The sequence below is a fragment of the Falco peregrinus genome, chromosome Z (genome assembly GCF_023634155.1).
Source record: "Falco peregrinus isolate bFalPer1 chromosome Z, bFalPer1.pri, whole genome shotgun sequence".
NCBI classification, from domain to species: domain Eukaryota; kingdom Metazoa; phylum Chordata; class Aves; order Falconiformes; family Falconidae; genus Falco; species Falco peregrinus.
In genome coordinates this window covers 59,681,424-59,694,010 of record NC_073739.1, presented here as the reverse complement: position 1 = coordinate 59,694,010, position 12,587 = coordinate 59,681,424, and the positions used below count along the sequence as shown (strand labels likewise).

Below are 12,587 nucleotides of genomic sequence, written 5' to 3'. Positions count from 1 at the left end.
TTTTTAAAATTTTGAGAATTACCATCTTGTTTTAATATCTGGCAAAACATAATCTAAATCAAATCGATCTGTAGGATTGTAGAAGACCTCGACATACGTGAACTAGACATGTTAACCTTGGAAAATAGCCTGGAAAAATGAGTGAGATGCCGTGTCAAATAAAGGATGACACAAAAAGCTGCAAGCTAAAATTTAAGCATTGCAGAGGCTTATGGCATAATGATGCATACTCGGAGCTTTTGAAAAGCCTTTCTCCATAAAGAAGTTTTCTTTCTAAAAACAAAACAAAAAAGAAATTTAGAGCTCTTATCCCCACACGGTTCTTTTGAAACTTCAGCTTGCTTGATTGCTGGATGAGTGGCCTATGTGTCAGATTAACTCTTGAAATGTATCAGTATGTGTGTGATATTTAATGATATTTAAATGGTAGCTAGGCTTTTTCTAGTTAGCTTTTTTTTTTAGTAGGTAGTCTACTAATGGTAGTTAGGCTTTTTCTTTTTTTTAAGTATTAATAGTTGAGGAGAAATAGTTCACTCCTTTTTTGTAGTATAGATGAAAATTAGAATTATGTTGAACTCTTACAGTAGTCTTTGTTTTGATTTCAGCTTTGGCTGTGTTTGACTTTCCTTCGTCTTTCCTTACAGCATATGTTTACTCTTGCATAGAAGCTTACCTCTGCACCAGTGATCTTTTTTAGCTTCAAAAATTGTACATTTCATACAAGTTGATCAGGCTGTGGATGTTACTTGTTACAGTAGTTAAGTACTCCAATGCATGACTTTGGCATAAATCTTACAACAGCTTGCTATTTAGAAGCTTCATTTGAATGTACTGGAGATTGGGTTACAAACCTGAGAGATACTGTTTAGAAGGTGAAAGTGTGCAAGAGAGATGTTTAGATATTGCTGTTGTTCATGAATGACCTGTTACTTCTAGCATTGTATACTTCTTTGAAAATTAAAGTGTTTGTGTTTTTAATGCAGACAGCAAATTAGTTACGAATAATAATTTTAATGAAAAGCAGATGTTTTTTCATGCTGTTCCTCAATTTGAAAATGAAAAATACAAAGTGCAGCATTACTAAAAGGCAATTTCAAAAAAAGTATGTAAGAGGATGATATTTTTACATGTAGAAAATTCCTCGGTCATCTTTTTGCTGCTTTTAAGTTGATTCTGGAAGCTGAACTTCTATTATTTATTGGAGGGGTTTATATCTTTGTTACTAAGTAAACAGAATTCAGTTCTACAAAGCGTATTTTGAAAGCTAATAACATCTTTTACAATCAATAATTTGTTGCTTTTGCATTTGCATAAATGATTTTTAAACTAATCATTTGTTTTGTTTAAAACAGAAATTGTAGTTGCTGAAAGTGTTGTTGTCATTAAGAAACTGCTGCAAACACAGCCAGCAAACCATGGTGAAATTATTAAGCATATGGCCAAACTCTTGGATAACATCACGGTGAGTATTTGTGCACAGTGTCTTCTATTTTCCTTGTTCACTGATAAAAATCACACCATCTCCTTTGAATTAGGGCCATAAATGGAAATAGATCTATTAGAGAAATACTACATAATATTTTTTTTTACATAAAATACAATTTTTCATTATCTTAATGAAGAGGAAATAGAAGCTATCAGATGGCATCATTTTGTGCCTTAGATCTGGGAAGCTATTTGAAAGACATCCCTGGAAACGTTGAGTATTGCTAGTACCATGGCGCGAAGATGAACAGCAGGTTTAGAATATGGACTGGGTATGCTGAAATATAAATAAGGGCAAAGCAGTACTTAACTTGAGGATTTTCAGCCTGTTGTCTTACTGATCTGGGCTTGGGTTTGAAGAAGTTTATGCTGAATCTTTTTTCCTAGCCCTAAATCACCTGACCTTTCCATGATAGCAGACATGCCAATGTGAGTGTTGCAGTGTTTCTTTAAGTGACATTTTTATCTTCTGAGTATGTAAGAGTTCGTGGCATTTTTAAAAGTAATATTTGCATTATGGCCTATTATCTATCCTTAGGTTAAATTGACATTTAGGTATGTCAATATTTACTTGCCAGATTCTCCTCACAGTCCCAGTTATTGATAAAACATTTAGTAGTCTGTCCTAAATTATAGTGTAGGGCTGAAGACCATTAGCGACCTATTGCATCATACCCTAAAGGTGACAGATTTTAATCTGCCAATAATTATTTTTCTGTAGATGCTATAAATAGGACTGTTCAGTTTCATATAATTACACATTTATTGATGATGGAGAAGTAAATAGTTTATAAATCATTGAATCTTCTAATTTCCATAGTTGAATTTGGCAAAGTTCGGAATATTAAAGGAAAAGGGAAATGTGGTCTTTTCCATTCATACTCACTAAACAGATTAAACAAATAAGTCTTTTGATCGCTAAAAGTTGATGGTCAGACTACTTAACTGATGTAAAGAAAATACAGTTCTACTGGATTGATCGTATCCAGAACCAAAAGAGGCCATAAGACACTGCTGCTAATTGCATGTCAAATATGTATTACCTATTTGACAACAATCACCTGTGTTTCCAGAAAATCTGTGCAATATTTTGATTGATAATTACAATCTCATGAGCTGTGTATAATCTTATTATATACATCTTCTGGCACTTTACCAAATTAGTTTGTCATCTTATTTCCACGTATTGTATAAGAGAAAATAGTTGTTTTCTAAATATTCTGTTTAACACTTAAGAGTTTTGTAGCTATTTTTTACAATTAATACTTCTGAGTAAATACTTCAAGTTTTAAATACAGGGATATGGGATTAATTTTTTAAAAAAGAAAATCCTTTTTCAAGTGAAGTAAGGGGAGGCGGGGGGGGGAGGCATGTAGTACTTGAACTATTTTGATGTACTCCTGTTCTCCAGTAATGAGGTTGGTCAAAGTATCAGAAAATGGTAAGTAGTAGTAGAACAGTCTGTGGAACAGAGCAGTTACAGGAATAAGCTAAAAATCAGAATCAAAATCTGAATTATGGTGCTTATTCAAGAAGGAAGCAGTGATAATGATGCTGTAGGCTCTCCAGGATAGTTGCTGTACATCTTATTTTACTTTTTTCCCTGTAATTTTTTAATAATAACCTACAGAAATTTATCTTCCTCAGTATGTTTAGGACTTTGGGTTAAATAATAAATTTGGAAGAAGTTCATATTTATAATTTGAATGCCATATCATTATCCTGAAATAACTTGCACCTGTTTTATTTGAACATGGATGCTTTCTTTCACAGAATCACTGTATCACAGAATGGTTTGGGTTGGAAGGGACCTTTGAAGGTCATCTAGGCCCACCCCCAAACCCCTTCAGACACTTCTGAAAAGGATAAGTGTATTTTTACACATTTAGGAAGGTGGTATTTGGATTATATAATTACTGAGGATGTGAGTTTGACATTTAAACATTTAATAAAGCATTACTGGAATTCCTGAGATCTGCATGTGTGTTTTAAACACTGTTCTTAATATGGCAAGAGTGGTTGTGAGATGACATGACACAGTTGCCTTGATTTTTGTCTACTGTAAGAGAGAGACACAAAGCAAGGATTCTTGACCCTTATTTACATTGACATACAATATACATACATACACACACACTTTTGTGCACACATATTTTACACAGATTTTTTTTTTTTCTCCCTGACCTCTTCTGTTGGGGAAGGTTTTTCTGGGCTCAGTTTTGATTTGGGGTTGAAACTTGAGGGACTTACCCTGTTCCTCTATGCAAGAACATACCACTATCTTTAAAGAACTCTTGCATTTGGACATAGGAGAAGCAGCCAAATGATACGGTGTTGAATGAACTTGAAAGTAACTGGAGGCTGGAAGAGTGTGGGCAAAGAAATTCTTTGGTGTTTCTTAGAGTTGAAATTAATTTAATGCTATGTAAAACACAACTGAAAGCATGAACAGAATTAAATACAATTAAATAGAAAAGCACATAAGGTAAAAACAAACTTTTTGGTGGTTCTGTCATGATTTAGTTTAGGTAAATGAGGAACATGTAGCACTAAACTAAACAAAATTGGTGTAACTGAATAGAATAAATTTTTGAGTTGGTGCCTGCATTTATTTCATTCATATTGTTATAAATTTCATTTGTGTTAGCCTGAGACAATAATTATCAATGATGAGATGCCTCAAAGTCTGTTGTAGCAATGTTTCTTTCAGGTCATACAATCTGAAATTTGCTCATTCTTGTTTTCATCTTCTTCATCTATGGAAGCCATTTAGAAAGTGATAGGATGAATAGTAAGCTAAATGTATCTGACCAACTATGGGAAATATTAGGAAGTTCAATTGAAAGCTAGTAGACTAGTGATTGTCATTTACAGTAACATTTAGGACTAGATCCATATCAGTTTGCCCTTTAATTGATTGTTTCTTACATATCTGAAAAGGGTGCTTAATTTCTTCCTCTGTTTTTGTATGTTATTGTTTGTACCTTAAACTTATCACAGGTGTGCCCAGACAAAGATCTATGAGATCTTTTTTGTGTCCGGTATTTGTTGAGTACCTAGATCTGTGCATAGTACAGCTCTGTCTAGCTCTATTCCAGCTCCTTTCCTACACACATTGCAAGAGTTGTAACTAAGAAATGCATATCTGATGGTGTTATGAAGACATTAAACAAGAGAATAACTGGTCTCTTTAAACTTCCATTTTTTTTAAATCAAATATGTTTACTTTTGGCTGGTAATGTATTAATAACAACATCATGCTTCACAGTTTAGTGACTTGCTAAGTAGTGGGCCAGAGATCTAAGCAGTGCTAGTTTGTGCTAGGTGTTCACCCTGAGGTAGGCTTAATTAGTTTTATGTGTATTGTTAAGAGTGACAGGACTTTCAAAAATATGCACGTGGGAAAGGGCTGTTGAAAGAAGGATGATACCTCTTGAAGGCTGAGTCCAAAAGTCCTCTTAATAGAGTAGTCTTACCTTCAGGAGCACCAAAAACTGGTGCTTTAAGGGAGAAAAATTAAAAGGTAAGGGCAAGTTCATCGTGTTGCACCTCCAATGTACATTTCTCAGGTGCTGACTGGAAGCTTGAGTTTGCTGTCCACGTCATCACACTTACTAATGTAAAACTCCTAATCTCTCCTTATATTCCATAGCTCTCATCAGCCTTTCCCTCTTCTCTTTGTCTTGCCTGATACTTGTGTGGTTTTTGAGGTGGGCTCACCAGAAATTTGCACAATAAATAGAGTGCAAAGGAGAAATTTTACTCAGTGATGTAGTATTACTTGCTGTGTACTTTTTGATCTCACTTTCCTGGTGCTGTCTGCCTTTTGAGTTCTGCAGAGCATTGACTAAACAATTCTACAGTTCTTTGCAAATATTCCCTAGAAATAGTTGGGGGTCCATCAGTATGTGTAGAATTTTTAAGTCCTATTTCTAATGTTTCAGGCCAGCTGCATCACTTCTGCATCATTTTTAATAAGTTGTCTTCAACAGTTGAGGCTCTGTTTTAGTTTAGATTACCTTGAATAATTTTATGTCAGCAGACTGTCTCCTCCCTGGATAGCCCTCTTCTAGGTTACTTGCAAATCTGTTGTACAGCATGTTTTCCCCTATAGGTCACTGTGGGACATCTGATGATTTCCTTCCATTGTAACTGGGGTTTTGCTTTTCTGTTACCTAGTCCTTTTTTTATTCATGAGTGTGCCTTTCCAGCCTGTAAGGGATGACATTTCAAAGATGATGTTGTGGGGATTTTTCAAAAGCTTTTAGAATATTCTCTTGTCAAATACGTGTCATATAGTCTACTCTTTTAGAAAATCTTCCCTTCAAAACACCTGTGGTCCAGAATTTGTCTTAAGTGCAAATAGTTGCAGATTTAATCTGAGTTAAATTTTAAAGTGGATTGGTTAGACTGCATTGATTAAACTGGATTAACACAAGATACTTCTTTACCTTTGAACGATGCCTCTTTTGATTTATCTTAATTCATTTTAGCAATGAATGGATGTAAGTCAACCTAACAAGAATAAGCTCTGAGTAAGAACGTCTCAATGGTGTTTTACATTTCTGTATTTCCTCATATAAACAAGCTGCAGTAATCTCCAAATTAGTTTCAGCCTCTTTATTTTTAGAAAAAAAATTTATGACGGTACATTGTACCCCGTAGTGATTTCTTCTTGGGCGATGGGAATCTTACAGTTCTGGTGTGATTTTGCTCCAGACTTCTATAGTATTGCTAAGACATGTTTTTTTTCTGTTGATAGCTGGTGAATTCTGACATCCTTGGTTTTCATTACAGACTTCTTCCTAGTTTCTTCTAGAATATGAGTAAGAATGAGAGAAGTCAGAATTCAGGGTTTTCTGATCTAGAGATGAGGAGGAACACTTCTTGATGGGATAAGGAGTTGCGAAGTTAGAGGAAAAATAAGATAGATGCATGTAACTTTGAAGAGCTTAATACATGGGGGAAAACATGTCACCTATGGAAGAAATTAGGAATTACTAATTACTGGTTTTAGTTGGGATTCTTATTAACTAGGCTGGGGGGTTTTGGCGCTGCTCATCCAACAATAACAAACTTAAGTTCCTCTGCACTGTTCCTACATAAATACTGGTTATTGCTTCACAGCAGAGGCAGCTTGCTTTCTTTACGTTCTCCTTTTGCTCAATGTTGGGAAGGTATCACAAGGTGTGATGTTCATATGTATTTCAGTTCTGCAAGTTTCACATTCTAGCCCCATTATTTTCCCTAGGATACGCTTCAATAATTTATTTTTAAACCTTCATGTAAGTAATGCCTTAATGAAAAATTTTCATAATTTAATATATTTTTTTACTTGCTTTCATATCTATGTAATATTTTAGAAGTTGAGAGGAATACATGGGCTTTGGGATATTGTGTCCAGGGACACTGTACACTGAACTTGACACAAATATTCAGCTTGAATAAAATACAGTTTAAATGAAACCTGTACACTATATAAGAGGTGGCAGTCATCAGTGGAGATACTTTTTTAAAGGAAATTTATGTGCAGGGGTTCAAATGATGGAGAAGTCCTTGAAGATCTACCATTTGAAGACAAAAAGCCAACACTTGTTTTTACTCCCATTCTTTCTTGTGTACCTTTTCTTCTTGCTGTCACTCACATTTCACATCAACTTAATCCTTCTTTCTATTTCTCATTCCAGATAAAATAATTGCTAGCTATGTAAATTTTATTCTGGTTGCAGAAAATTAGACCTCATTTGCAATTTGAGTGTCATTTGTGCCAAATGTGGGTAACCAGAATTGGCAATTTTTAGCCTAGTATGTTTTGTCATAACTACAACAGGTTTTGAATTGTGCTGCTTTGAGTGATCTGTAAAATCTTTATAATATCTTTCTCTGACTGCTGTAAGTAACCAGAGTCTTACTTTGAGGGGAGAGGGTCTGGCTGGTGATTTTTTATTTTTTTTATTTTTTAACCATTTATTTATTTTCCTCCAGACAGGTAATGGGTTGAAATGGCAGTAGAAACTGCCTTCTGGTACTAAGGCTTAAAAAGTGCACTTAACCAGTTGCTCAGGGCATACAGAATAAAACATCAGGCAAAGTAATTTACAGTCCTGTTTGCCTTTGAGGATAATGCAGAGCAGGGCTGAACAATGAAAGTATTATTTCCTGCATTTTTATCAATTCAAGGTCCCTACTTAGGCCTTACTGGAAAAGGCAATAAAGGTCTAGAAGTGGATTTGTTTCTTGGTTGCTGTTTTGAATGGCCTGGAAACAACAGCTGTAGGATCATGCACTTGATATTACATGGTTGAGGGCTGGAAGACTTGAACAGTGAAAAAGAAGTCAGAAAATATTGTGTGATTTTGACCCCATATGAATCCAGTGACACAGAAACATTGGGTTCATCAGTTCAACATACACTTTTCATTAAAATGGCTTCCACTCCGGGTTTGATTCAAAAATTCTCTAATTGATGTTGATTCTAGTTGCACAAAATTGTGTTTAATGCATACTGTATTTACATAGGGAGCTAACTACCTTGTTAAAAGGCAGATCCTCATGAGAAATTTCATCTGTCTTCTGTTGTCACTATTTTTCAAATTAGGCTTTACTTATTGGCTTTATTTTACATTCTAAGAGTAGTTCATTAATAATTGCGTTTTAACTGGGAAAAAACTTGAAAGAGTAAAGCACTGTCCTTAAGTGCACACTGTTTAAATATATTTAAATATATTTCATTGTGGTTTTACAGTGTAGTCCTGACTAGGAAAAGTACAATAGTGATATTTGTCTTTCATAATTAATACCGTTACAGACATTGGTCTGCTCTGTGAGCTATTTTTGCTTTATGAAAAGTCAATAATAGAAAAAGGGATGTTTCTAACAGACTGCTGCCCAAACTGTGGTACTTGGTGATCTCTTGTAGAATTCTAATATTTTAACAAGTCTGTAATGAAATATTTTAGAAAAATAAATCTAGCATAACTGAAATCTGAAGTTGCCTATATATTCTTATTTAGAGGTACCTATCTCTACAGTAGGCAACTTGAACTGCTCCAATACTGGAAAATTTAATGTACCACTCAATTACTATTCTTTAGCCCAATTTAAAATAATAGATTGGGAGTGAGGTCTTAATGCAGTGTAACCTTTGGAACATTAGAAATAACCTCTTTCCCTTCTGAAATCAGTGTACAGTAATGACATCAGTCTTACCATTGCACAGGCAAGCATATTCTGACTGCATTTAAAGTTTTTATATTTAGCAGTCATTCAGTAGCTTGTTCCCCTCTCTCACACTGTAAGTTCCAAAACCGTTTAATTTTTTTGTCAGTTCACACAAAAAGTTAGTCTGTGTCTCAATCAGTGCATTTGTGTATGTTAAATCCCTGTATTATACCACTCTCAGTATAGTTACCTCTACCTTAAATATCTTCTCCATGTTTATATTCTGTCTTTACATGATCTGGTTGCTTTCTCTTTGAGCAGAGGCAATCCTCTGTTTTCCCCATGACATGCCTGTTTGTATTTCTGTTGGAATATGTATTTGCAACAGTGTGAAGTATGAGGAAGATATTTTCAAGTTGACTTCCTTCAAAGGTGTTCCCAGACTTTTTGGAGCAGTAAAGCGTGATTAATCATTAAAATTTCTTGTGAACGTAATTACTGGTTTTTTGTTACGGTTTAGTGGGCCATTTATTAGGGATTGTGGACCATAGTTTGGGAATTGCTATCCTGAACCTTGGTCATTTGCTTGCATTTGTTAACTTTTATGAATGTAACTAGAAATCAGTACTTCAAAATTTTATGTGTAGACAGGGTAGAGAAATAGCTATTCATATATGAATAACTACATATGCTGGAAAAGTAAAGTAATTAAAACATATATAAAAGATGCTAAGAATTAGTGCTTTGAGAACCACAGTGTTGAATTTCTAAAGCTTGTTTCTCCTGCGTATCTTACTAAAGGCAAAATTCATGCTGGGTTAAGTGTAAGCTTATTGAAAAAGATCACTGTATAGTGTAGGGAGTAATGGAAAGTGTTAGTACAAATGTTTTTTACTTTTTCAGCAAAAGCAGCTAAATTAGCTGAAATTGCAGTTACAGTTGGAAGCTTTCCTTTTTTCTAAAATACAGTGTCATTTGATGGAACAGTTACGCTTTTTCTGTAATAGTTCAACATCTGTTGAACAAGAGTCTGTACAGAACGTGAGAACAGCAGAGTCTGTAGATGCTATGCAAGACATGCTTCTGCCTACAATCATTTTCTCATTACATACTGTCTTCCTTCCTCTCAAGGAAGGAGAATATTTTCAGGGAGGTGTGTAACACACAATTTTTAATTTGACCACTAGGTAATACAAACTAGCTCACCTTTTGAGGGGAGTGTGTATATTATTTAATTCCTAACTACTTATAGCTAAACGGTGTGGAGCATCAGCTTATGTTTCCTTCTGTGCTTTTCTGTTTTGCTTCCCCTCCATCTGTGACTGTACTGTGCTCTTGAAGTCAGTGCTGTACACTGGGAGTTTATCTGAAAACTGCTACTGCCAGTTATTTGAGTCAGGTATCTTCAAAACAATTAAGACCTGTGTGAAGTTTCCAGTCAGAGTGTTTTTAGTTAAGGGGCTAGGTCCTATTCAGAAATTGACAACCCTAATTTTGAACTCCTGTCTCTCAGAAATTTTGTGTTCAACTGGCCTTGGACATTTGCAAAGATATGAATCTTACTATCACCAAATTTTAAATAAAAATGAAGGAAAGATAGTACTAGTCTGAAAGAAATTAATTTGATTTTAAAGTAGATGGGATTTAAGGAAGCTGTATTGTTGGAAACCATTTCTGTATGAATATGGTCACAGAAAAGCACTGTTCTGTTTCAGTGAGGTGGTTAGCATAACCTGGTGGCAAGAATTCCCAATCACACCTCGAAGGCTTGGATTCTCTTCCCAGCTGCCACCAGCTTGTACTGTGAACATGAACAGATTGCTTCTGTGTGCCTCTCTTTCCATACCCTCTCTGTTTGTCTTGTCAACTCATAATGCATGTTTCTTGGGGCAGGGTCTGTATCTGACATTGTATGAATATTGAATCTACCACAGTGGCTGTATTGAATAGTATTTAATTTTTATCTGTATTTCTTGCATGGCAATTGTCTTTTAACAGTATTTTAACTTTTTACTGAACACAGACATATACAAGTACACAAGCAGTCTTTGTCAATGTGTTAACTTAGAGTGCCCAATGTTTTCTTAGGTTCCGGTAGCCAGAGCCAGCATTCTCTGGCTCATTGGAGAGTACTGTGAACGAGTCCCAAAGATCGCACCTGATGTTTTGAGAAAGACAGCCAAGAGCTTCACTAACGAAGATGATCTTGTAAAGCTGCAGATCTTAAATTTGGGTGCAAAACTCTATTTAACTAACTCAAAGCAGGTAAGCTTAAACTCAGAAGTGTACATACTTAGAGTCACAGTAGGTTTTTTACAGTCTGTATAGATGAGTAGTGATTTCTTTTGTGCAAGTAACCAAAACTAGTCCTTATTATTCTATGAAGAAAAGTTGAACATCAGTTTTCAAGAAATCTTACAGACTAAACCTGGCCATGTGTCTTTCAGTATGCACTGGATTGTAAAAGTGAATGTAGTGATGAGATCACTCTTTTTACTGGGGAAATTTTGGATTTTTTAAATTCACATAAATAGAAGAGATTTGTAAATTGTATTACTAATATGAGAAAGGAGGTTTTCCAAATGTGATTTGCATTTTTCTGGATCTAAGACCAGAAATGTTGAGGGATTACTGTCAATTTGAACAAGAAGTTTCTCATTTTTTGTTCAGAATTTCTAAAAGGAGATGCCAGCAAAAGGCCTTGTCATGTCTTTTCATCAGTGCTCATCTTTAACATAGTAACTGCTTTCACTTTTTCTGTATTTCTTACTGTTTCACTTTACCTTGTGGAGAGGGTGAGTTTTGATCATGTCTAATAACAAAGATAATCTAATAGTACAATGGTACTTTGTACAATAGTACAAAAAGGTGAACTTAGATCTCCAAGCAGCTGAAAACAGTAGCTGTGAGAGGTGGCAGTTGCCTTACTCTTCTCAATGACAGCACCATAAACTTTGTCACACTCTGGCTATGGGATGTAGCATCTTACACTAATTTTTCACTGTCATTCCAATTATTTCTCTAAAACATTATAAAATCAAAAAATGCAGAAGTATGTTGTCAGAGATGTATACACTTTCGTGGGCTGCTAGACCTATTTGGTTTACAACAGCTTGGACAGCACAGGGTCTTGTACCTCTGTGGTGTTGTCTTGTTCATTGATAGCTATATCCAACTGCAGACTTGATCTGTCTGAGACTTTACTCTGTAGGGCACACGGGAGATGAATTGTCTTGCCATGCATTCAGATAAGAATGAATGCTTACCTGTTGCTTATACAGTCTAAAATGGTGCAGTAACAAAAGGTGACTTCTTTCTGTCAGTGTTCATCTTAATGGAAATACTGAGCTAAAGAAACATTGGTTTCAATACCTAAGCTGTCTCCTTTTGGCCCATAACATAATATGTACTACTTTTCCATATAATTTTTGTAATTTTACACTAATATTTCCAAACCACACCATACAAAAATCCATTGCGTACAAGGAGATGATGATTTCTGCGATGCTTTTTTTCCCAGTTTCACATCTTAATACATTTTAAACCATTATTGTAAGTTATGCATAACCCTTTAATTCAAATACAGTAATGATACTAAAGCAGAAGAAGCTGTCTCCTTGAGATGCCTCCTAAATGATGAATTTCATCAAAGGGTCTTTTCCTCTTAGTTTTAGGTTATGGAAAAACAAGTGGTCAAGCTATTCATATACAAAATTCTAACAGCGTAGGTTGATGACTTGCCTTGATTCAAAGCTCCTTTCAAACTAGAATGTGATGGTTTTGCCTGTAGGAGCTGGCAATACTCTTCCTGTATCTACGTCCTTATTCCCAGAAGTAACTGTACTCACTCAGTATTAAAACATTTCTTGCTGGAATGAATTCAATTCTTAAAAAGTCCAGCCGTTTTTCAATCTGATTTTTCAAACTTTTAAGGTAAATCT

The 12,587-nt window shown here is 35.0% G+C and overlaps 1 protein-coding gene across 5 annotated transcripts in view; it reads left to right on the top strand.

Annotated features, from left to right (window-relative positions):
- The window catches only part of AP3B1 (adaptor related protein complex 3 subunit beta 1), a gene marked incomplete in the record, with an annotated part of 161,665 nt that overhangs the window by 75,760 nt on the left and 73,318 nt on the right, over nt 1-12,587 (top strand). For all 5 annotated transcript variants that reach the window (XM_055790735.1, XM_055790732.1, XM_055790734.1 and 2 more), the window contains 2 exon segments: nt 1,353-1,462; nt 10,735-10,911. In XM_055790735.1, the coding sequence (XP_055646710.1) occupies nt 1,353-1,462; nt 10,735-10,911 (287 nt within the window).